At 37.0% G+C, this 24,210-nt stretch overlaps 1 protein-coding gene across 7 annotated transcripts in view; it reads left to right on the plus strand.

Annotated features, from left to right (window-relative positions):
- Positions 1-21,092, plus strand: part of ALS2 (alsin Rho guanine nucleotide exchange factor ALS2) — an 86,866-nt gene extending 65,774 nt beyond the window's left edge. For 4 of the 7 annotated variants that reach the window (XM_060016294.1, XM_060016295.1, XM_060016297.1 and 1 more), the window contains 14 exons: positions 1,011-1,175; positions 2,311-2,422; positions 2,635-2,712; positions 6,487-6,620; positions 7,510-7,677; positions 11,172-11,289; positions 12,236-12,393; positions 14,253-14,375; positions 15,256-15,432; positions 16,141-16,186; positions 16,401-16,462; positions 17,036-17,185; positions 17,426-17,522; positions 20,067-21,092. In XM_060016294.1, the coding sequence (XP_059872277.1) occupies positions 1,011-1,175; positions 2,311-2,422; positions 2,635-2,712; positions 6,487-6,620; positions 7,510-7,677; positions 11,172-11,289; positions 12,236-12,393; positions 14,253-14,375; positions 15,256-15,432; positions 16,141-16,186; positions 16,401-16,462; positions 17,036-17,185; positions 17,426-17,522; positions 20,067-20,177 (1,699 nt within the window). In that variant the 3' untranslated portion in view covers positions 20,178-21,092. Of the gene's footprint in view, positions 1-1,010; positions 1,176-2,310; positions 2,423-2,634; positions 2,713-6,486; positions 6,621-7,509; positions 7,678-11,171; positions 11,290-12,235; positions 12,394-14,252; positions 14,376-15,255; positions 15,433-16,140; positions 16,187-16,400; positions 16,463-17,035; positions 17,186-17,425; positions 17,523-19,476 lie in introns of all 7 variants that reach the window. The other 3 variants (XM_060016299.1, XM_060016301.1, XM_060016298.1) reach the window with 3 other exon arrangements.
- Positions 21,093-24,210: the final 3,118 nt, after the last annotated feature.

Here is a 24,210-nt window from a genome sequence, read left to right on the forward strand (position 1 = left end):
CGTCAGAATGGCCAACATCAAAAAATCTACAAACAATAAATGCTGGAGAGGGTGTGGAGAAAAGGGAACCCTCTTGCACTGTTGGTGGGAATGTAAACTGATAACAGCCACTGTAGAGAACAGTATGGAGGTTCCTCAAAAAACTAAAATTAGAACTACCCTTTGACCCAGCAATCCCACTACTGGGCATATACCCTGAGAAAACCATAATTCAAAAAGAGTCATGTACCAAAATGTTCATTGCAGCTCTATTTACAATAGCCAGGACATGGAAGCAACCTAATCGTCCATCAACACATGAATGGGTAAAGAAGATGTGGCACATATATACAATGGAATATTACTCAGCCATAAAAGAAACGAAATTGAGTTATTTGTAGTGAGGTAGATGGACCTAGAGTCTGTCATACAGAGTGAACTATGTCAGAAAGAGAAAAACAAATACCAAATTCTAACACATACATATGGAATCTAAAAAAAAGGTTCTGAAAAACCTAGGGGTAGGACAAGAGTAAAGACACAGACATAGAGGATGGACTTGAGGACACGGGGAGGGGGAAGGGTAAGGTGGGACGAAGTGAGAGGGTGGCATGGATATATATACACTACCAAATGTAAAATAGATAGCTAGTCGGAAGCAGCTGCATAGCACAGGGAGATCGGCTCAGTGCTTTGTGACCACCTAGAGGGGTGGGATAGGGAGGGTGGGAGGGAGACGCAAGAGGGAGGAGATATGGGGATAGATGTATATGTATAGCTGATTCACTTTGTTGCAAAGCAGAAATTAACATACCATTGTAAGGCAATTATACTCCAATAAAGATGTTTTAAAAAAGAAAAGCCATGAGAAAAAAAAATGAGATTTTTTGATTGGTGGAAAATAGTCATATAAACAAATAATTACAGCTACCAGTGAGACATGAGTATAATTTTGAATTTCCTAAACTTTGTAAAAATGAGCATCAGAACTCAATGTGCTTGTGATCTTTATTCATTCTTTCTAACCACAGTTACGCCTCTGGTGAAGTTTTTGAAGGCTGTTTTCAAGATAACATGCGTCATGGTCATGGTCTCCTGCGAAGTGGAAAGTTGACTTCATCTTCTCCCAGTATGTTCATTGGCCAGTGGGTAATGGATAAGAAAGCCGGATACGGTGTCTTTGATGATATCACTAGGTACAGTATCCTGCTTCTAATCTCACGGTTTAGCGTGAGAGGATAAGGTTCCTCTACTTCTCCAAAAACATGATTTTATGAAGGCTGAGCACCTTAATTTGGCAATACTTCGAACATTTTTAATAAAACAGTTGTCAGGTGTCATTTTATGCATTTGTTTTTGAACCAAACAACAGGTTACTTCCTTACAAGATCAAGATCATTCAAAATTAACATTGGTACCATTTTCCTTAAAGCTTCACACATAAATAGCTTTTAGTGTCTCAAAGAAGCTACCAAATCTTTGTTATACAGAGAGAAACCTTTAATGCAGTCAGTAGGTAACAGGAGTAAAAGGTTAGGAGGGTCAGTGGAAATTCCCTTTGGGGTCATACAATAGTATCTAAACACCTTTCTGCCTTGGTCTTCCTATCAGGTTAGAGACTTGTAACCATGCCAGCAACCCAGGAATCAAGCTTGGTTAAATTCAATTAACTAAACCTTGGGGAGAAATATAGTTCTTTTGCCTCTGTATTTGGTTTGGCCTGATTTGCTTTTGGACTAGATATATATTCTTCCTCTCATATTATTGTCATAATGTGTGATTTAAAAATTTTTGCTGTTATCACTAAAATCCATAATTATTTAATAGGCAGTTTGTACTAATTTTAATTTTTTTAGTGGAGATTAGTAAGATTTCTTGACATTTGAGTAGGTAAAGAATGAACCTTCTTTTATGATAAATCCCATTTCTTTTAAGTTAGTAAACTTTTGGGTGAGAAAATGTTGTGCATAGGTTTGAGCCTGCCTTTTGAGTGACTCATTTTGATGACATTATTTAGAGTTGAATTCTTGGCATTAATTAAATATTTTAAAGTTATCAAGGAAGTACTGGAAGTATATACAGATCTATGTCTGGTAGACTATAATGTTAAATTCCTGAGAGAACATTGCTCTGAATAGGATATATTTTACAATCACATTGTCCCATGTTTGAGGAGACAGAGTTGACCACTTTGACTAGAGAAATGGAACAGATACCAACCTAGGGGTGATGCTTGGGACCTCCCATGTGATAATTGTTTTTTCCCCACCTCATCTTTATCATCACTGATTTTTTATTTCATTTCTTTTTTTTTCTCCTATTTCTTTGCAGAGGGGAGAAGTACATGGGAATGTGGCAAGATGATGTATGTCAAGGGAATGGTGTGGTAGTTACCCAGTTTGGATTATACTATGAAGGCAACTTCCACCTTAATAAAATGATGGTGAGTGGAATATTTTACATATAGTTACTGTTGACTTTTTGAAACTCCTATGTCCTTAACTTTTTAACTCATCTTTTTATTAGTGTTCTACCTTTCCTAGTACTATTTTTCTTGTCTTAAGATTATGTAAGGCTCTGGGGGATGTGACTGTGGGTATCCTAAGTTACTGTGTGTTTTATGTGTTGTGATTTTTGTTTTGTTTCTTCACATAGGGAAATGGAGTTTTACTTTCTGAAGATGATACTATCTATGAGGGAGAATTTTCAGATGATTGGACCCTGAGTGGAAAGGTTGGAAACTTCTTTCTTTCTCTGATAATCTTTTACTAATTTTTTCCTGACCTTTAAAAAAGCTAACCTATAATAAAATTCACCTGTTTTAAGCGTACATTTCAATGATTTTTAGTAAATACGCAGAGTTGTGCAACCATTACCACCATCCAGTTTGAGATCATTTCCATCACCCAAAAAGATTTCCTTCACCATCTCCTTGCCCATTTGCAGTCACTCCCTGGTTCCACCTCCAGTCCCAGACAACCTCTGATGGACTTTATAACTATAGATTTGCCCTTTCAGGTCCTTTCATATAATTGGAATCATACAACAAGTATTCTCTTCCCTGTGGCTTCTCACATTTAGTATGTTTTTGAGGTTTCTCTATATTGTGGCATGTGCAGTACTTTATTCCTTTTTATTACTGAATAAAAACCACATTTTGTTTATCCCTTCACCAGTTGATGGGCATTGGATTATTTCCAACTTTAGACTGTTTCCAACTTTGGGCTACTATGTATACTGAAGTTGACTGCAACTTCTTTTCTTCTTCTTTTTTTAGTTGAAATATGGTTGATTTACAATATTGTGTTAGTTTCAGGTGTATAGCATAATGACTCAGTATTTTTGCAGATTATACTACATTATAGGTTATTACAAGGTAATGGGTATAATTTCTTGTGCTATACAGTATATCCTTATTGCTTATCTATTTCATATATAGTTGTTTGTATCTGTTAATCCCATACCCCTAATTTGTCCTTATACCATCCACTCCCCTTTGGTAACCACAAGCTTGTTTTCTGTATGTGTGAGTCTGTTTCTCTTCCACTTACATTTAAAACTTCTTGTGTGAACATGTGTTTTCATTTCTCTTGGGTGGATACCTAGGAGTGCAATTGCTGGGTTGTATGGAAAATTGATGTTTAACATATTAAGAAACTGTCAAACTGTTTTCCAAAGTGGCTGCATCACTTTACATTCCCATCATCAGTGTATGAGGATTCTAATTTATTCACATCTTTGGCAGTATATTTTATTTTCTTTTTTTCCTCTTTGTCATTCTAGTGGGTGTAAAGTGATACGGTTTTATTTGACTTTCCCTAAATGACTAATAGACTCATTATAGAGCATATCTTCATGTACTTACTAGCCATTCATCTGTCTTCTTTGATGAAATATATATTCAGATATTTTGATATTTTAAGAATTTGCTTGTTTATAGTCTTATTGAATTTTAAGGATTTCTTTATATAGGCTGGATATAAGTTCTTTATCAGATACAGGGTTCACAAATATTTTCTTGTAGTTTGTGTCTTGTCTTTTTGTTTTCTTTTTTTTTTTTTGGAATTGTCTTTTTGTTTTCTTAATAGTGCCTTTTGAAGTACTAAAGTTTTTAATTTTAATGAAGTCCAGTTTATGAAAAAAACTTTATGGTGAATTATGATTTTGATTTCATATCTAAGAAATCTTTGCCTAACTCAAGGTTACTAAGATTTTCTTCTGTGTTTTCTTTGAAAAGTTTTATAGTTTTAACTCTTATGTTTAGGTCTATGATTCATTTTGAGGTAATTTGTGTATGATGTGAATTAAAAGTCTAAATTGATCTTTTTGCATGTGGGTATCCAATTGCGTCAGCAAGTTTTCCCATTGTATTTTCTTGACACCTTTGTTGAAGTTAATTCACTATAAAATGTGTTTATTTTTGGACTCTGAATTATGTTCCATTGATCTACATGTCTCTCCTTATGCCAGTACCATGCTGTCTTGACTACTATAGGTTTCTAGTAAGTTGTGAAATCAGGAAGTGTAAGTTTTCCAACTTTGTTCTTTTTAATAATAATTGTGGCTATTCTGGATCCTTTGCTTTTCCATATAAATTTTAGGACTGGCTTGTTAAAATCTGCAGAAAGCCTGCTGCGATTTTTATAGGGATTATTTTTACTCTACAGATCAATTTGGGAAGAATTACCATCTTAATCATATTGAATCTTCCAATCCATGATGTGGAGTGTCTCTCCATTTATTTAGATCTTCTTTAATTTCTATCAGCAATGTTTTGTAGTTTTCAATGTGCATCTCTTGCATATCTTTGGTTAAATTTATTCCTAAGCATCCTTTTTGATGCTATTATAGAGAGAATTGTTTGCTTAATTTTATTTTTGGATTGTTCATTGCTATTATATAAAAATACAATTGATTTTTGTATTTTGTTCTTATATCCTGAAACCTTGCTGAATTTATGTATTAGTTCTAGTAGGATTTTTTAAAATGGATTTCTTAGGATTTCCTGCATACAGGATAATGTTGTCTGCAAATAAAGACAGTTTTACTTCTTCTTTTGCCATCTGGAAGGATTCTTTTTTCTTGTCTGACTGCACTGGCTAGACTCTCCAGTAGATGTTGAATAGAAGTGATAAGAGTGGACATCCTTGCCTTTTTCCCTGTTTTAGGGGAAAAGCATTAAATCTTCCACCATCAAGTGTAATGTAGCTGAAGATTTTTCATAGATTCATCAGATTGAGATAGTTCCTTTCTATTCCTAGTTTGTTGAGAGTTTTTATTATTAACAGGTTTTAGATTATGTCAAAGGGCTTTTTCTGTGTCTATTGAGATGATTATGTGGTTTTTGTTCTTTATGCTATTAATACAGCATATTATATTGGCTGCTTTTCTGATGTTAAAGCAACCTTATTTTCCTGGGATAAATCATACTTGGTCATGGCATATAATCCTTTTTATATATTGCTAGAATTAATGCTAATATTTTGGTGAAGATTTTTACATTTATATTTATGAGGTATTTATTACATTTATGTTTATAGTTTTTTTTTTCATGATGTTTGTCTTTGGTACTGAGGTAATACTGGCCTCATAGAATGAGTTGGGAAGGGTTCCCTCCTTCTCCATTTTCGGAAAGAATTTGGAAAGCCTTAGTGTTATTATTGCTTCTTCAAATGTTTTAGAGAATTCACCAGTGAAATCATCTTGGCCTGAGCATTACTTGGTGAGAAGATTTTTAATTTCTAATTTAATTTCCTTACTTCTAATTAGTCTATTCAGACTTTTCATTTCTTCTTGAGGCACTTTTGGTAATTTGTTCCTCTTAAGGAATTTTTCTATTTCATCTAAGTTACCTAATTTATTGGCATAAAGTTGTTCTCTTGGTATTCCCTTCTAACCTTTTTAATTTTTGTAAGGTTGGTGTAATGTCCCATTTCTTGATTTTGTAATTTTATGTCTTCTCTCTTTTTTTTTTCTTGATCTAGTTAAGTGTCTTTTTTTCTTGATCAGTCTTATTGTTTGTCAAGTTTGTATATCTTTTCAAAGAAGCAACTTGTGGCTTCATTCATTTTTCTCTGTTTTCTATCTCATTGATTTTTGCTCTAATTTTTATTATCTCCTTCTTGCTTTGGGTTTAGTTTGCTTTTTCTAACTTTGTGAGGTGGAGTTTTAGATTACTGATTTGAGATCTTCCTTATTTTATAATATAAATGTTTACAGCTTTAAATTTGCCTCTAAGTACTGCTTTAGTAGCGTCGCATCAATTTAGATAAGTTGTGTATTCATTTCATTCAGGTAAAAATATTTTACCAATTTTTCCTGTGATTTTTCTTTAATCCACGGATTGTTTTCATACACTCTGTTTGCACATGCATGTACATACACCTTTTTAAAAAGAATTAGGGACTAGTTAAAAATGAAAATGTTAACCATTTAGTGCTTTTTTTTCTTGATTTTTAAGATTGAAAATATTTCCTCTAATTCCACATTTTTTCTGACTTTACCTAGGGAACATTGACTATGCCAAATGGAGACTACATTGAAGGTTATTTTAGTGGAGAATGGGGATCTGGAATAAAAATCACTGGAACGTACTTTAAGCCTAGTCTGTATGAGAGTGATAAAGACAGACCTAAAGTTTTGTGAGTAACTAGTGTTAATTATGGATTAATTATTGAATGTTTTGAGTTGTCTTGCTTTTATCAAAGCTGGTAAATATTTCAAATGCAGGACAAGTTTTTTAATTCTTTTTGTCTTTAAACAATGTATAACCTTGAATTGTAAACTGAAACTGCTATAGATAGCTAAATGTGTATTCTTGGCTTAGTTTATACCTGTAGAGCTTAAATGTTTAAAATGATGAAAGTTCTGTGTGCGGGAATAATCTTACTGTTAATGGTGCAGGTATCCAAGTGGATTGAAAGAGAGATTTTTAAATGGAAGCCCTGCACAACTTGATTTTGAAAAGTAAAGGTCAATCCTATATATACACTGATACGCTGCATATATTGGGAAAAGTCAAAGTCTTGAAGTGTATGATGTTTTTCCTCCAAGTTTTTGGCATATGTTAATTTCCCTTTATTGTTTCTAGCTTTAGCTTTGTTTTTGTATTTTGATAGCATCTCAGATTCTTTGTTTTCATGGGAGCTTGATATACTTTCTGTACCATGTTTATTCTTAGTATTTTTAGAACCCAGTATGTAATGCATTTCACAGTTCTCAGTATGAGATGTGCAAGGCACAGGAAGTCCTCATTTTAGCAAGGATCAATTTTGCAATATCAATTCTATGGAAATGTAGAAAGCAAAGGAGTCAGTTCTGATGTGCTTCCTACTTAATTCATATACTTTAGTATCTAATAAACACTAAGTAGCTAAAAACCATCCATTTAAATTTTTATTCAGTTTTTAAACAATGGAACCACCATCAGTTTAGGCAGTTTTTGTCACAGAAGTATTTGCAGTTGTATCTGTTCTTCAGGGTTTTTGCACAAAATAAGTGATTAATGAGAGGCTGACGTGACCTTATTAGCAGGAAGCTTGGAAACCTGGCAGTGCCGGCTGATGAGAAGTGGAAAGCAGTGTTTGATGAATGTTGGCATCAGCTTGGCTGTGAGAACCCAGGCCAAGGGGAAGTTTGGAAAGCGTGGGACAATATTGCTGTGGCCCTGACTACCAGTCGGCGCCAACACAGAGACAGGTGCGTGAATGCCTGCCCAGCACAGGGCAGAGCCTGGTAGGAAGACGAAACTTAAAACCAGTAAGTTGTCAAGGCTTCCCACATTTAGTTTTTAAATATAACTTAAAAGTCAATTATATACTTCTGGGTAAGCATGGATAAAACACACCTCCTTGTATTTGCTACTGAACTCAACTATAAAACCTAGGCAGAATGCATGGACATTTATTTGAAACTCTGAAAAGTAAATATCAGCAGGTGTTTTGGGGAAGAGCAGCTGAATTTAGAGAACCACCCAACCAGTGGTGAGTTTACTGGGTTTCTTAACTTCAATATTCCTCATCCTAAACCCAGTATAACCTGAAACTAGAAGCAAGCACTGTGGTGCAGACAGACAGAGATCCAGAAAAACCCCTCTGTTTCTGGCTAAAGCTCAGAAAGAGTGGAGGAGGTACACTGGGTTTTCTCTCTCTCCTCTTTCTCCACTTTCTCATGCCTCAGCCTGCAGGCACTTCTGTGGCAGGGGCAGTGATGGCTGTGGCTGGAGCAGCCATGAAACAGGATGCGTGCAGGAAGGAGCCAGCACTCTTGCAGGAGAGGACCCTTCTTCTCCCTTGATGAATCATCAGGTCCAGGAGTCCTGGCCAAACCTCATTGCTCTCTGGCCTCTCTCTCTATCCTTCTACCACTTCATGGAAGTGGGCAGTTTCTGGCTGGAGGACCTACAAGGGGAATCAGAAAATGCTGGGGAGGTCATGGAAAGAGAGGAGCTCTGGAAAACAACCCTGTAAAGTTGTTTATGAACTCCTGGATTCACCCCAGACCTGCATGCGTGGATTTGATCCGAACCAGCCAAACAGTTTGAGAACTCAGCTACTAAGTTGACTTCTACCTAGGTCCCAGACTAACACCTCAGTGGTACTCACAGAAAGACCCAGATAGGACTGCAAAGCCCTTGAGAAGTGAACTGACATTGGAACCACAGCCCACAGATGGCTGAAACAAAAGTATCAGCTGTTTCAGAGATTCCCAAGATCACCTACACATTCAGTGATTCACTAGACAGACTCATAAGACTCAACATATAGTCATACTCACAGCTAAGTTATTACAGCAACACAGTAAGGCTCCACAGCCCAATCATAAGGGAAGAAGACACAGGCAGAGTCTGGAGGAACCCATGTGTAAGCTTCCCATGCTCTGTCCTTTCTGTGAGGGGTCACACAGAGCACACTCTCTGCCAGAGCAGTAAAATGCAGCCACACATATACAATGTTTCTGCTCAGGGAAGCCCATCAGAGATGCAGTGCCCCAGATTTTTACTGGGGACTAGTCACATAGGCATCCTGTGCTTAGCAACTACCAAAATTCCATAGTCCCAGAAGGAAGCAGATGTTCACCACAAATCACTTTAGTACAGTCTATGGACAGCAAAATATCTTTATCAGTTAGGAAATGTTTCATATTAGTATAGGGAACTTTTAGAAAGCTTAGTTCCCAGGTACCAGCCAAGGGCCAACTTTATAAGCAGGTCCTTGTAAAGATAACAGTTTCAGTTCTACTATGTTTACTATGTTATTGATGGCAACATTCTCCATTAGGATATAAACAAGACCCAAAATCTCGTAACATAATACTCAAAATGTCCAGGAAATAAACCAAAATTACATGGCAATGAAAGAACCATGAAAACCTCAACTCATTTGGGGAAAGACAATCCATAGACATCAACAGCCCCCTACCATAGATTTTGGAATTATCTGACAAGAACTTTAAAGCAGCTATTATAAAAATGTTCAAATGAGCAACTGCAAACATCCTTGAAACAAATATTAAAATTGAAAGTATCAGCAAAGAAATAGAAGATACAAAGATGAACCGAATCAAAATTTTTGATTTGAAAACTACAGTAACCAAAATTTTAAAAATCACTGGGTGGGGTCAGTAGCAGATTAGAGATTACAGCAGAAGAATCAGTAAATGTGAAAATAGATTGGTAGAAATTATTTAAAATGAACAACAGAACGTGAAAAAAAAAGTGAATAGAGCTCTAAGGACCTGAGAGTCTAATATTTGTGTCCTTGGAATACCAGAAGGAAAGGAGAAAAATTGTGGGGCTGAAAAAATATTTGAATAAATAGTGGTTGAAAGGTTCCCAAGTTTAGTGAAAGACATAAACCTACACATTCAAGAAGCTGAACAAACTGCATCCTAGAAAAAACCAAATATCCATGTATAGACATGTTACATTCAAATTGGAAGGAAAAAAATCTTGAAAGCAGATAGAGAAAACTTTTGCATTACGTATATGAAAACAGCAATTCAAATAGCTGCATACTTGTTGTCAGAAACCTTGGTGGTCAAAAGGAAGTCACACAACAATTTTGAAGTGCTGAAAGAGAAATTACAGATGTACTTTTCATTTCTCTTTTTCTACTTTTTTCTTATTTTCTTCTCTTTTCTCCTTTTCCTTTTTCCTGCTTTTGTTTTTCTCCATCTGCCATTCTTCATATTTCCTTATTTAACTTGGCCGCTCACTTCTGCAGGCATTGACTAGCATTCATATCTAAAGAACTTGCTAATCCCTACAGTATAGGAAGAAAGTTTTGTTTTGTTTTTTCCCGTGTTTGGGATAAATGGGAATTGATTATAGTGTTTCATTCATGAAGTTTATAATTTTTACCTCCTACTCTTTCTATCAGTAGAAAAAATGGAAACTCCCAGGATTGATTAAAGCTGTGGACCTGCCCTTGTGTGGGATGCAGTTGGTCACCCTTCTCTGATAGAGCCCATGTGCATAGACATTGAGACTTGAGCCCTACAGTTAACCTTGGTTAACTCTTGTTGGGTGTTTCCAAGAAGTAAGAATGAAAGAACTTTTGTATAAAACCACATTGCTGCCACAAAGGTCTTATTTGTTTATCTAAATCAGTATCATAATGATAATTGTGCACTGTTTCTAATTTCTCATTGATTGTAATCTAATAGAGTGCCATTACCAAAAATTTCAGTTGATGACTAGTATGTGTTTTATCTTAGCCTCTTCATCCGGAGCTTCCCTTTTACCCATTGTGTGCATACCGCACCACTGTTGTGGCATCCACATTATCTCCTTACTTCTTGAGCTCATTTCCATTTCAGCCTTTGCCATTTGATTTATTTTCCTTAATCCTTAGCTCTCCCTCTCCCCGTTATTCCATTTTTATTATCACTAACAAGTCTATCGCCAGTTTTCTCTTCAAGCTAACGTAATAGTATTTTCCAACACCATGGTTTCTGTTGGTGCAACATCTTCATTAATTTATTGTGGTTGGTGTGGAGTAACATTAAATGCTACTTTGAATTACTGTTACATAAACCTAACAGAAGGTCAGTTACCAGTTATGCACACATTTGGGCTGAACACTGTGCTGGATGCTCCATTTCATCCTTAGTTGGTGACTGTGCTTCACGTACACTTACAATTATCTTGCTTTCTTGAAATATATGATAGGCTTTCTTTTCTCTTTTTATAGTCCAGAGATATTAAGTCGTTCACAGACTCAGACACTAGAGAGTTTGGAATTCATTCCTCAGCATATTGGTGCCTTCTCTGTGGAGAAATATGATGACATCAAGAAATATTTAATAAAGGTAAACAAGAGTCAAAACCATACCAGCCTTGTGAATTAATGATACAACTGACATGATATATCATTCAAATGTACTCACAGCTTATTGTTACTCATATCCTGTTTTTGCTGTCGAGGTATGTCTTTTGTTAGTTCTCTGACCACTAGAAGCACATTTCTCCCTAAAGATTGACCTATTATGATAGAACTTTATAAGTTTTGTAAAGTGTTCAAGGGGATTCTGGACATCTAGGGTCAGAGTTTATAATGGCTTTTTGTTTGTAACGTTAGCAAACTAGAGATTGTATAAATAAAGCATGCTGCCTTCACCCCATGGTTATACTGTCTTTGCTTCCTTCTCAAACCCTGTGAGATCAGCCCACAATTTAAAGAATGACATGTATTGACATGGGGGTACAGGAAGGAGTATTAGAAGAAATCAAGGGAACTGAACAGTGATTGTTTCAGAGCATAATCAACTGTCATTATTCAGTTTTCTGGAAAGTAACATTTCATATATTTTTCATGATGTTTATGGTATGTTAGAACCTTTCTTTGCTTTTCTTTTTTTTTTTTCCTTCAGCCGTGCCATGTAGCATTTGGGATCCTAGTTCCCTGATCAGGGATCGAACCTGTGCCCCCTGCAGTGGAAGAGTGGAGTCCTAACCACTAGACCTCCAGGGAATTCCCTTAGAACCTTTCTTTTAATATTCTTTATCAGTATATCCAAAGCTATCTTCCCAAAATGTTAAAAGGATTCTTTAAGAATAGGAACTCCTACTCCATATAATTTGGGTAGACTCAACACTTTCAGAAAAGTTGAAGTATTTAAATTTTCCTGGTCCAAAAGTAGACTCTTGACAGTTTGAAAATTGCTCATCATTTATGAAAGTGTTTCTTTTTGGTCGATCAGTTGTTTCTGCTGTTAGTGCACACTGACTGGCTGCATCGGTTCTCTTGCTGCTCAGGCCTGCGACACTCCTCTGCACCCACTGGGCAGGCTCGTGGAGACACTGGTTGCAGTGTATAGAATGACATATGTGGGTGTGGGAGCCAACCGCCGGCTGCTGCAGGAGGCTGTGAAGGAGATTACGTCCTACCTGAAGCGAATTTTCCAGCTGGTGAGGTGAGAGATCTTTTCACTGAAGTCATCAAGAAAATGGTTTTATGCCACAGATCCTTCAATAGATTAAATAATGAAAACATGTTTTTACTTTGTGTTTATGCTATAACTATAAAAAAGATGGACGTTAGCCATTGTAACTTACTTCCTTTATGTCTTTCTTACTCATTGGGGATGATAGAAGGCTAAAATAAAATTTTTTAATACCAATTTTGGTATGAAATATAGTAGTCTTATTTGGATTTAATCTCTAGGCAAAATCATGTCTCTAAAACCTAACCACAGAGAAGATAAAGTCTAATATGAAGTTTTAGCCCTGAGTATTTATGTCCTATTCCTTGACAATAGCCTGTTTGTTCACTTATTCAACAAATGTTTGAGTGCATCTACGTGTTAGCCACCATTCTGGCCCTTGGAGGAATTTATCAGTAAACCAACCCCCCAAAAGAAAGAGAGAGAGAGAAAATCTGTGCTCTCATGGGGCTTCCGTTCTACTGGGGACAGAGTAAACAGAATATGTAACGTGTGAGATGATGATTCATGTGATGGAGGGGAAGAGAATGGAGCTGAAGGTGAGATGCTGCTATTTTAAACGGAAGGTCAAGGAGACATGACAAATAAGGTAATATCCGAGCGGAGACTTCGAAGAGGGTGAGAAAGCAAGCAAGCATCTTTTCGAAGGAGAGGTTCAGGCAGCAAGCAAGTTTGGAACTTAATGAAATTCAAGATATTTTACTGGATTTAAGCCAACAAGTAAATGCTGTATTGAGATAGTTATACAAAAGTTTATGAACTTGTCCCAGAAAAACCTCCTTATATTATTTAGCCTCAAAACTGATAAATGCATTTGGAAATGTTTCAGTTTGGAGGGGGCAGTGGTATCTACTAAAAAGATCGCTGGGCTAGGATTGTTTCAGCTCTAACATTAGCTAGATGTGTGAAATGAAGATAAGTTCCCTGAACTTTTTAATTTTCTCCACTATAAAATCGGGGCAGGGACATGGTATAAGTCTACAAAAATACAGAAGATTGCAAACTGCCTGTAAGAGTTAAGGTTTAAGTCTGTAAAAATAAAGAGGACAATAAACTTGTTTATGGTTAGAATCCACCATTTGCATGCAAGAGGTGGGAAATAAAATCCAGGGAGAATTCAATGCCTAGGGAAAAACCCTCAACAATTTAGCAGCTCAATCATTTGGAAAAGTTTTTCAACAGCTTGGCTTTTTAAAAAAAATTTTTAATTTTCGCATGAATTGAGTTTTCATTTTTTCTTAATGTTGGACATTTAATTGTTTATATTCTGAAAGCAATGATCTCTGCTTGAAGAGTCAATACACATTGACCTCAGATGAGATTTGCCAGTAAGAAAAACATATATAATATAGATCAGAATTGTTTATTCTTTAGTAACTAGACAGAAAAAAATAGAACAAACTGATTTTTTACTGGTGTTATTCATTAGCTACATTCTTTTCTTTTTTTTTTTTTGCGGTACGCGGGCCTCTCACTGTTGTGGCCTCTCCCGTTGCAGAGCACAGGCTCCAGACGCGCAGGCTCAGTGGCCATGGCTCATGGGCCTAGCTGCTCGGCGGCATGTGGGATCTTCCCGGACCGGCGCACGAACCTGTGTCCCCTGCATCGGCAGGCGGACTCTCAACCACTGCGCCACCAGGGAAGCCCCACATTCTTAATTTTATCCTGTAAGAAGCATCAGTTAAGACTCTAAGGAAACTGACTTATTTAGTTGATAGAAAGTTTGGTTTTATTGGTCCTTAAAAGATTAAATAATGGAAATGTGTTTTTACTCTTTTTATCCACTCTAGAGGTGTAACTGTGTAATGATATTCTTTATTCTTCCTTAGGTTCTTATTTCCTGAGCTTCCTGAAGAGGGCACCACAATTCCTCTCTCTGCTCCTCTGCCAACTGAAAGAAAATCCTTTTGCACTGGGAAGTCAGATTCCAGATCTGAATCACCAGAGCCAGGGTGAGTGGAGCTGGGTGGAGATGGTGAGAAAGGGGGTGCGGACCAAGTGATCTTATGCAAAGAATCCCAGGAAAAGTTGTTTTCTCTGGATCTGTTTCCTTCTTTTTAAAATGATACGGTTGGGGGCTTCCCTGATGGCACAGTGGTTAAGAATCTGCCTGCCAATGCAGGGGACACAGGTTCGAGCCCTGGTCCGGGAAGATCCCACATGCTGCAAAGCAATTAAGTCCGTGCTCCACAACTACTGAGCCTATGCTCTAGAGCCCGTGAGCCACAACTACTGAAGCCCACACACCTAGAGCCTGTGCTCCACAACAAGAGAAGCCACCGCGATGAGAAGCCCGCGCACCGCAACAAAGAGTAGCTCCCGCTCGCTGCAACTAGAGAAAGCCCGCATGCAGCAACGAAGACCCAACGCAGCCAAAAATAAATAAATTTATTTAAAATATAAAAAAAATTTAAAAAATAAATAAAATGATATGGCTGGACTTCGTGATCTCTGAGGTTCCTTTTAGGTCTCAAGTTATGTTAGCCAAACCCCATGAAACTGTAACTACAAATGACTGGGCACAAAGGCGCTGAGCAAAGTAAATCATTCTGTCCTAGGACAACAGAGAAATCAGCCTTAAAATGGAAACAGAGTGGGCTTTCAATTAGATTTTGAGTTTATGATAAGGATTCACAGTTGGCCCAAGACAAAACTCTGGGGCCATAGGTAGACTTCTCATGTTAACTTCTTACATAAAAGAAGGAATATAACTGCTTCCTTACTCAAAAATTCCCATCTTTACTTTCAAGTTCTAGAAAATAAAGCTCCATGTTTGATTCTGTTTTCAATTTTAAGATTAATGCTCCTCCCTCTCTCTCCAATATTTTGTAGTTACGTGGTAACAGGTTCTGGGTTACTGCTTCCTGTGCTCCTACCTCGGCTCTACCCACCGCTGTTCATGCTTTATGCCCTGGATAATGATCGTGAGGAAGATGTTTACTGGGAATGTGTTCTCCGACTAAATAAGCAGCCAGACATTGCTCTTTTGGGCTTCCTCGGGGTGCAGAGGTCAGTACAGTAATTATGAATGGAACCTAATTGTTTTAACTCAACATGCAAACAGCATTATCGGGAATTTGGTACTTTGATATCTAATTGTATATATGATTTGCAGTTTAGTTACCTATCGCATATCTGTCTTCAGCAAAATAGTGATGTTTTAAAATCTTTATTTCTGAGAGTTTTTAGACATGAGTTTGAAATGTGATTATTCTTCTGAATATAAGTAAATAATTTGAGTTATCATGCCTGATATTTTGCAGTTCTTCAAAGCAAAATACATATATTCACATTTTCAGAAAATTAATTGTATTCAGTCTTTGGCGTTCTACTTTCCCATCTTTTCTCTTCTCTTCCCTCCCTCCCCATCTATAATTTCTCATGTAAAAGTTTAGAAGTGCCCTTTTTTGTTGTAGGGCATTGTTTCTTGTTAGTCCAAGGAAATACTAAGTGATTGTACTTTCTAGAAGTGTTAGGATAAAACTGATCACCCCAACACCCAATAGTTATATATTTGTGCTATCAGAAAAAAATGAATGAGCCTTAATTGGAAAGTAAATTTTTTCAGTGGAATGGTTTAATAGTAAAAATGAAGGAACTGTGGAATAGTTACTTTAAATGAGGACAGGGAAGTCAATCTAGTCATTAACTGTTTTTATGGGGACTAATTTACCATAAGGAACAACTTGTATTAACAATGTATGGATTTCGTTTTAGGAAATTTTGGCCAGTGACCTTGTCAATCCTTGGAGAGAGTAAAAAGGTATAGTGGATTTTAGTTTCCTCAGCAAATATGTTTTTATTTGGTGTGGGGGGATTCGAGATAGCGAAACAGTTTCTGTTTTACTTCGGTAATATAATACCCAAGCATGAGTTATTCACTGAAGATCTGCATTCTGCCATTGGTATCATTTATGATTCTTGTTGCTGCATAAGACAGCTTTCCTCTTTGACCTTTATAAATTCTTTTTTTGCAGGTTTTGCCAACCACAAAAGATGCTTGTTTTGCCTCAGCTGTAGAATGTCTACAGCAGATCAGGTAATCTCTAATTTGTTGAAAATTACATAAATCAAAGGAGCGGTTAGTCTATTAAGATACTGATGAGATCTTATCTTTACCTAAGCTCTAACCCCACCCCCCAACCCCCCAAGATGGTGTCAAACTCAGCCTGAAGATCAGAAAGACTCTGAGACATTTACCTTTTGCTCTACAAGCCCCTTGCATTTTCGAAAGTGGTGGAGAACCTACCCAGCAATTTATCTACATAATCGTATCTTTAGCCAAATGGAAATTAACCAAACTTCTTACTCAGAGAAGAGCATGTATTAGGAAAATAAGGTTCCACATGGGTAAAAGGAGATGATCTATGACTTAGTGAATTCTTTCATGTGAACCATTGATAGTTGGAGGCTTCTTTCCTCAAAGGGCCATAGGATTACAGAGATCATCCCTTCCAGTGACTCCTTTTGCCTGATGTATCCAACTTAAGGCACGTGAGCCCTAAGAGGGTATATTTGTATCAAACAATTAGTGTCAAATGACTCTATTAAGAAAACCATAAGATATCTTTTCGTCATTTATTTTTATTTTTAATTTTCTTTTTAACAACAGCACAACATTTACCCCATCAGACAAACTTAAAGTCATCCAGCAGACTTTTGAAGAGATCTCTCAGAGTGTCCTGGCCTCACTTCAGGAAGACTTCTTGTGGTCCATGGATGATTTGTTTCCTGTTTTCTTATATGTGGTGCTACGGGCCAGGTGACCAATCTCTTCTGACTTTAATATCAGTGACATTATTTTAACAAGTCTGCCCCTTGCTTTTCTGAGCTGATGACAGGAACATGCTCCCCCACTGGAAAAACAGTCCATTTCTGTTAACCCTTTTCACGACGGTGTTACCTTTTTCTTGAGCTGTTCTTTCTTTTCCTTTCAACTAGATTCAGAAGTAGGATGTACATATAAATGGAAGTAACTCAATATCTTTTTCTTGTTGGGCAGGATTAGGAATTTAGGCTCTGAAGTACACCTCATCGAGGATCTCATGGACCCGTATCTTCAGCATGGGGAACAGGGTATAATGTTCACCACTTTGAAGGTAAAGTATAGATATTATTTAATATTTTTTTATGTTAAAATCTCTCCTTCATTTACCATATTATGAATCTATCATTAACCTTTCTTTTATATAAAACCTTAATGCAAACATTAAGTGCCTTTAGAGCACATACTGTTAATATTTTAAAATATGATAACATATTAAAGTAGAATCATTCTCAAAATACTAAAGCAAATTATTCATTAACCAATCTTCCCTGTAAATTGATCATTCAGATCGTTACAAATCCTTATAAATGTAGACCATCTATATAAATGTAACTTTAAAAAAGAAACAGAAAGAATTTTTAGTGTCCAAAAAAACATTCAACAGTAGAGCTATTTAATGGAATTAAGGTAAAACACAGAAGGCAGTAGGTATGTAATGAATATGAATCGCATCTTCTTTCTTTCCCATTTATTGTAACCAGTAGGTTACAAATGAGATTCTCTGATCTGGGTGCTCTGTAGGGATTGTTGGAAGTCATTTCAGTTACCCTGCCTTGATTTTTCTTGGAATTTGATACAATCATTGTGAAGTTTATTGGAAGAATAACAAATAGAAAATGGCAAAAACACTTCTGAAAAAAAGAAAGGCAGAACAGACCCACTGTGTCAGTTAATCAAATGTTATGAAATTATAATAATTAAGATAGTATGTTACTGTCATAGGAATAGACAGATACCTTAGTGGAAGGGATAGCTCCTATATAGGCAGTATTATAATAAAAATTTGACATATGAAAATGGAAACATCAAACATAAATGGAAAAGAGAATTATATAATAAATGGTCAAAGTATTGGAAGAGCTTATTAGCAGTTTTGGAGAGAGGGTGGCATCAGGGTGGAATCACTCACGTAGCGAATTACAGATGCCTTAGTAAGGTTTAAATATACAAAAAGGGAGACAGAAGAAAAGACAGGCAAATTAAAATGAGAAAAACTAGAATTTAACGTCAGGTTTCTGGCTTGGGCTAATTGTTTAAACCTTTCAACTTAAATATCATTAACATTTATAGCAAATAAACTGAAAAGGGAGGGGACAACTGGGGAAAATATTGGCTACCAATTACTTACATTATTAGTATTGATGTTATATGAAGATCATCTCTAAACATATCACCAAGGAAGAAATGAATTAATATATTTATATAAAAGAAAACGCTCAACCTCACTGCAGATTTAAAGAAAGTGCCATTTTGTCCCTGCTCAATTAGCAAAACTGTTATAAAATTATACCCAGGGCTGGTGGGGTTATAGTGAAATCAGAATTAGTCCCACATTGCTGATGAAGAATAAATCACCCTTTTGGAAAACAGTTGTTATTAACATTTATATCAACAACATCAAAAATGTTTCTAGAGTTTGAGTAGTCCTACTCCTAGTGATTTATCCCAAGGAATTAAAGAATGGAATACACTGTATATTATTTGGATGAGGTGTTCTTTGTAGTGGAACTCTCAAACCTGGATACTTTCAGAATCACTTGGAGATGCTTGTTAAAAATGCATTCCAGGAAATTCTGACTCACTAGGACTGGAATGATGCTTAATCTTAACCTGTATGTTTATCAAACATGCTAGGTGATTCTGATTATAGTTGTTTGTGTACCTTATGTTGATCATCAGCATATTCTACATGTCCAGTCAATAGTGGCTTAACGAATTAAGGTATTTCTGCTTAATGAAGAATATTATACAGCTTGTTAAAATTTTTTGTCTGTTTTAGAATCAGAGGGAATTTTACAAAATTTTATTTCTACTAATTATAACTTGGCAAAACAGATATGGGATAGGGTAGGGGGACTGGAAGAAAACAGGGGAAAATGGAAGCAACTGGTTTAGTTGAGCTATCAGCATTAATAACGGATTTCCTTTCTTAGTCCCATGTGCATTGTTATATTTATGTAATTTCTTTTAAAGTAAAATTTAAATGGTTTTGAACTTTTTTTCAGGCATGTTACTACCAGATCCAGCGTGAGAAGCTTAACTAGGCTGCATAACAGCTTGACAACTGGATTATCTATTCAAAGTGTTTTAGCACCATCTGGCATCTTCCTGTAGTGGCAAAAAAGAACAGTGTTGAAATTAGGACGTTGTATTATTTTGGTTGTTATCTCTGAGCCTTGCTAATGATCGGAGCTCTGAGCCCAGAATAAAAGACTGTATAGTTTAAAGGGAGGATTGAAAAGGAGGTAGAAATCAGATTAGACCAGTCCCCGGCCTGTGTTAAGTTCCCCAAATGTCATACATCTGCTGTTGGAAAAAAGAGGACCCTTCCTACAGTAAAGAGTATGCCAGCTCATGAAGCTGTAAGAAAAAATTCTCAGTATAGCTTCTTACATTAAAGAGGTTGATGAATATTTTTGAGTTTCCGGTTTGCCTGCAGTTACCCCAGACCCCTTTGCAAGAAGCAGATTGTACTTGAAACTATAGTAGCCACACTATGCCTTCCAGAATTCCTCGCAGTCATGTGTGCACCATGCTTCTTTGCTTAGGGAGGGGAAAGAGGAACTTTTAAACTGAAATTTTAACTTTTTCTAAGCTTTCCCACCAGGGTATTCATGATGGGAGAGGTTCTATGCAGTTACTTCTACCATACCCTGACCCCAGACCTGGAGCACATCCAAATAGGAGTCCTCTGCCTCCCGACTAGAAAGAACATAGGAATTTTGTTCTTGGATTCCTTACAATGCTACAGAGTGAATACACTGGAATTCAGACACTGACTCCGAGCTGCTGCAGAACCTCATTCATCCGTGTGCAAACGCTGTATTCCGGGGCCTGTGAATGAGAGCCTGAAGAGCTTTTGCATGCAGGCTGTGTTTTGAAGCAGAACTAGAGACTGGAAAATACAGAAGCAAAGAACTGCATCCATCCTTGACCTAGTGTTGTGGTTCTTCCCTGTACCTTGCACTGAACTCACAGAGGAGAAGGAAGAGGAAACTCGCTTTGGCTTCTCCCATCTCAAAAGTGTTGTGACACCTCAACCCTTTAGCGTTTTGCTTTTTTTTTTTTTAATGTCCTATTGTAAGTGTTTGGTTTACACTGTACAAGTAACACTAGTAGCTGTTTTGGATTACGTAGGTGCTCTTCGCCATCTCATCTCCTACACACCAGGGTGAGCGTACGGAGTGTCCTCCTCCTGCTTTGTGTTAATATCTACAGATGTTAATCGATTTTGGAAAAGGATCATGGTTTCTGCTCTACTTTATATAATCAAGACAAGTGTTTAGTAAAATAATGTTTTGGAATGTTGGCTGTAATGTAACAGCAATTTTCATAATAAAAGACATTCATGTTTATGAGGTTGTTTATGACTGCGAAAGAAATGACACAGGGCAAACTAAAAATTTAAAAGACGTCCAGGTTTAGTTTTGGGGGGGAGGGGAGTTGCCTGCATTGTAATCTGTGCCTCTTTTTACGGCCTCAGAGATCCCACTGGGGTTTTAGAGATCTCTCTCTTTAAAATAAACATAAACTTACAGCACCTTTGCTGACAAAAAACAAATTAACTTTCTGACCCTAATAAACTGAGGTCAAGGGACTTAAAAGAAATGGTACTATTATTTCTTTGAATAAAAGACATATTTTGATAGTTACAGGTTAAATTTTTTCTCCTCCTAGACAGATTCAAGGAAGGGAAAATGGAGGATTTAAAATTTTGGTTAGAAATGATAGGCATTAGTTAATTGTATACCAGTTGTACTGTCTTCTCAAGGAGCGTTTACCAGAATGTGCCTGCCCATTATTGGAAAGGGACCGACTCTTAAAGATTAGTTTATGTTGGGGCTTCCCTGGTGGCGCAGTGGTTGAGAGTCCACCTAACGATGCGGGGACACGGGTTCGTGCCCCGGTCCGGGAAGATCCCACATGCCACGGAGCAGCTGAGCCCGTGAGCCATGGCCGCTAAGCCTGCGTGTCCGAAGCCTATACTCCACAACGGGAGAGGCCACAATAGTCAGAGGACTGTGTACAGGAAAAATAATAATAATAAATTTTAAAAAAGATTAGTTTATGTTAAACACTTTACATTTCCATTAGGAATTGTTCTGATTTTGGAATAAACACACAAGTTCCACATTTGGCTTCTAAAGGCAAATTTACTGCATGTCTTTGATCCCTTTAGAGGAAGAGACAGGGGTAATTGTGGAAATTGACAGAGAAAAATGTGAAACCCACTGAAAAGTTCTCAAATGATAGTAAGCTATCTCAATTCTAAGAGAAACATGTTATAATCATCCTTTTATTGATGAAGCAGCTGTCCCAATACTTGAACCTTCATACTGTATTTATACTTTTCAGAAAGCATATTAAAACTATAAAATTTTAATTCCCTTGTGGGGAAAACCTGTTAAGTCACCAGGCCAATGCCTGCAAATAAAAATACCTAGCACTCATGTCAGCAGCTTACTAGGTCTTACACATGCGTGGTGAATGCCCACAGCCCTGTGGGGGAAGGTATTAACTCCACTGATTTTGCAGACAAGGAGAGGCTGTGATTGGCTCACTGTCAGAGTTGGGACTCCAGAACTTCCTACTCTAATTGCAGTGCTCTTTCCTACTACAGCTGCCAGAGATGTCATTTCATAGCTGGGTTATGCATTAAAAGTTCATAAAGTAAAAAAGCGAGTTGAAAATGAAAAGTGTTAATAAAATTAAGTGCTTTTGATAAAATACACTGTGCTCAAAACAGTCACAAATGTATCACGTTTCCAGCTTGTGTTTTCATCTACAACAGAGAACAAAGGAATGCCATATGTCTAATTTGGGATAAAAGGGCTGATAAACCTTTAACAGTTGCCATTTGGTCTTTACCCTTTGCCTTGCTGTCAGCTGTACCCTTTGTCTCGTTCTACTTCCAGATGTTCTTCCCACTGACACCTTCCTGCAATATAAAATTTTCAAAAAGGAAGTGGCTCCCATCTGAGATAGAGAATGGGCTATTAGGTTCATAAGAGTAACTTGGTAGGGGACCTTCCAGAAGGAGATCTTTTATAAGTCTCATTATTATTGGCTGAAGAGTCTTCCCTTGTTTCCTCATCATAACGTGAGAACATAAGGTTAATAGATCAGCTTACTCTCAGGTATCAGTTTTTCATTAGATTAAAATAAAATTTATTGTGGGGTGTCTTATCCTGAAATAGTCAACAAAAATATTCATCTTTTTTGGTGTTAACTATGTGCTGGCAATCAGAAAATACTGAAGTGAAGGTTTGAAATGGTATAAATTAGACTTTTCAGTGCCAGGAATTCTTAGGAAGATTTGTGACGGGGGAGGTTTAAGAGTAATTTAGTGGTTACGCTGGATTAGGCTTCTGTGGATTAAATCAAAGAGGATGTGCAGAGATTTTATCTAGAACAGTGAGGTGACTTTGGCACCAAATAGCCCACTGGTATTTTCTGCTAAAGCTTTTCTCTGGATAGGAGCAGCATTGCATGTTTGCAGTCTTGCAGGTAAGAGACACTGCCAAATGATCCCCAGTTGCCAGAAAGATCTATAAATGTCTGCCCTTCTGTCAATTTTTAAGAGCTAAAAATAAAATTGGGGGTAATATTTGAATGCTTTAGTTTCATCGTATCTCAAATTATATGGAAAATTCTGTGATTTTGAAAGAGCAGGTTTTGCTATGAGAAACCATTTGCTAAGTATGGAATAATAAGTTGTCATGGAGACTGAGTAAAACTGAGCATTTATCTTAGTCCTGATCAATAGCGTTTTGACCCAGAGGAAGCTATAGCCACTTTTGTACAGGCCATTTCTCATCAAGTTTTCAAGTGCCTTTTCAGGCTTTGTCTAGTAGAAAGCATCGTTTTGAAAAATGAGCATCATACGGGTAAGGAGTGTGGCATTTAATAGTAATCACTATATTTTTAAGTTTATAGAAATACTGATTTTTTTGGAAACCAAAGATTATTGACCATTTTGTCGTACCACTGTCACCTTTACGTATAATCTATCATAAACATAAAAAATGCTTACGAATTGGAAACACTCTGTGCCTATATACTGCTTTTTAGCAGTCTTCTAGAAATATTGATTTTTAAAGTAACACTTAGGAGAAATTCCTTAGGTATCAGTAACGCTAATGCAGCTTCTAAGTTAATGATAAGAACTGGCCATACTTCCTGTGTTACTTAATCAGTTCAGAATTTCATATGGTTGACTATTATTTAGGCTCAATCAAGAACTCTCTCAAGACAGCAGAAATAGCTAAGTCTCAACTGACAGTCATGAAAAGGCAGGCAAGGAAGGGACACCACAGACTTTTGCCAGGGACTAGCATGTTTCAGGACTAAATATGGAAACAAAAGAGGAAAACTTTTGATTTTACTACTTGTGAAATCTACTGAATACCCCATTGAGTGTCAAATTCCTTATCTGTAAAATGAAGGTTGCATTTGATTGCCTCCAAGATCTGTCAGCCCCGATTTCCAAGTTTGACAGGGAAGGAGGTTGAAGTCGATATAACCAGGCTGAGGAGGAGAGGAAGGCACAGGCCTCCCGAGTCCAGCTGCTCCTGTCTCAGGACTGATGTCCCAGCCGTCCTTGGGCTCCCTGGGGAGGTGTCAGTCTTTTACTTCTGAGGATTCAGCAGTGGACAAGCAAAGTGTCTGCTCTCCAGACCTGACCCACATGGGAGCCGGACACTGAACAGGTTAATGCATAAGGGAATTGTGAAGGATAA

Source organism: Delphinus delphis, chromosome 7 (genome assembly GCF_949987515.2).
Source record: "Delphinus delphis chromosome 7, mDelDel1.2, whole genome shotgun sequence".
Lineage (NCBI taxonomy): Eukaryota > Metazoa > Chordata > Mammalia > Artiodactyla > Delphinidae > Delphinus > Delphinus delphis.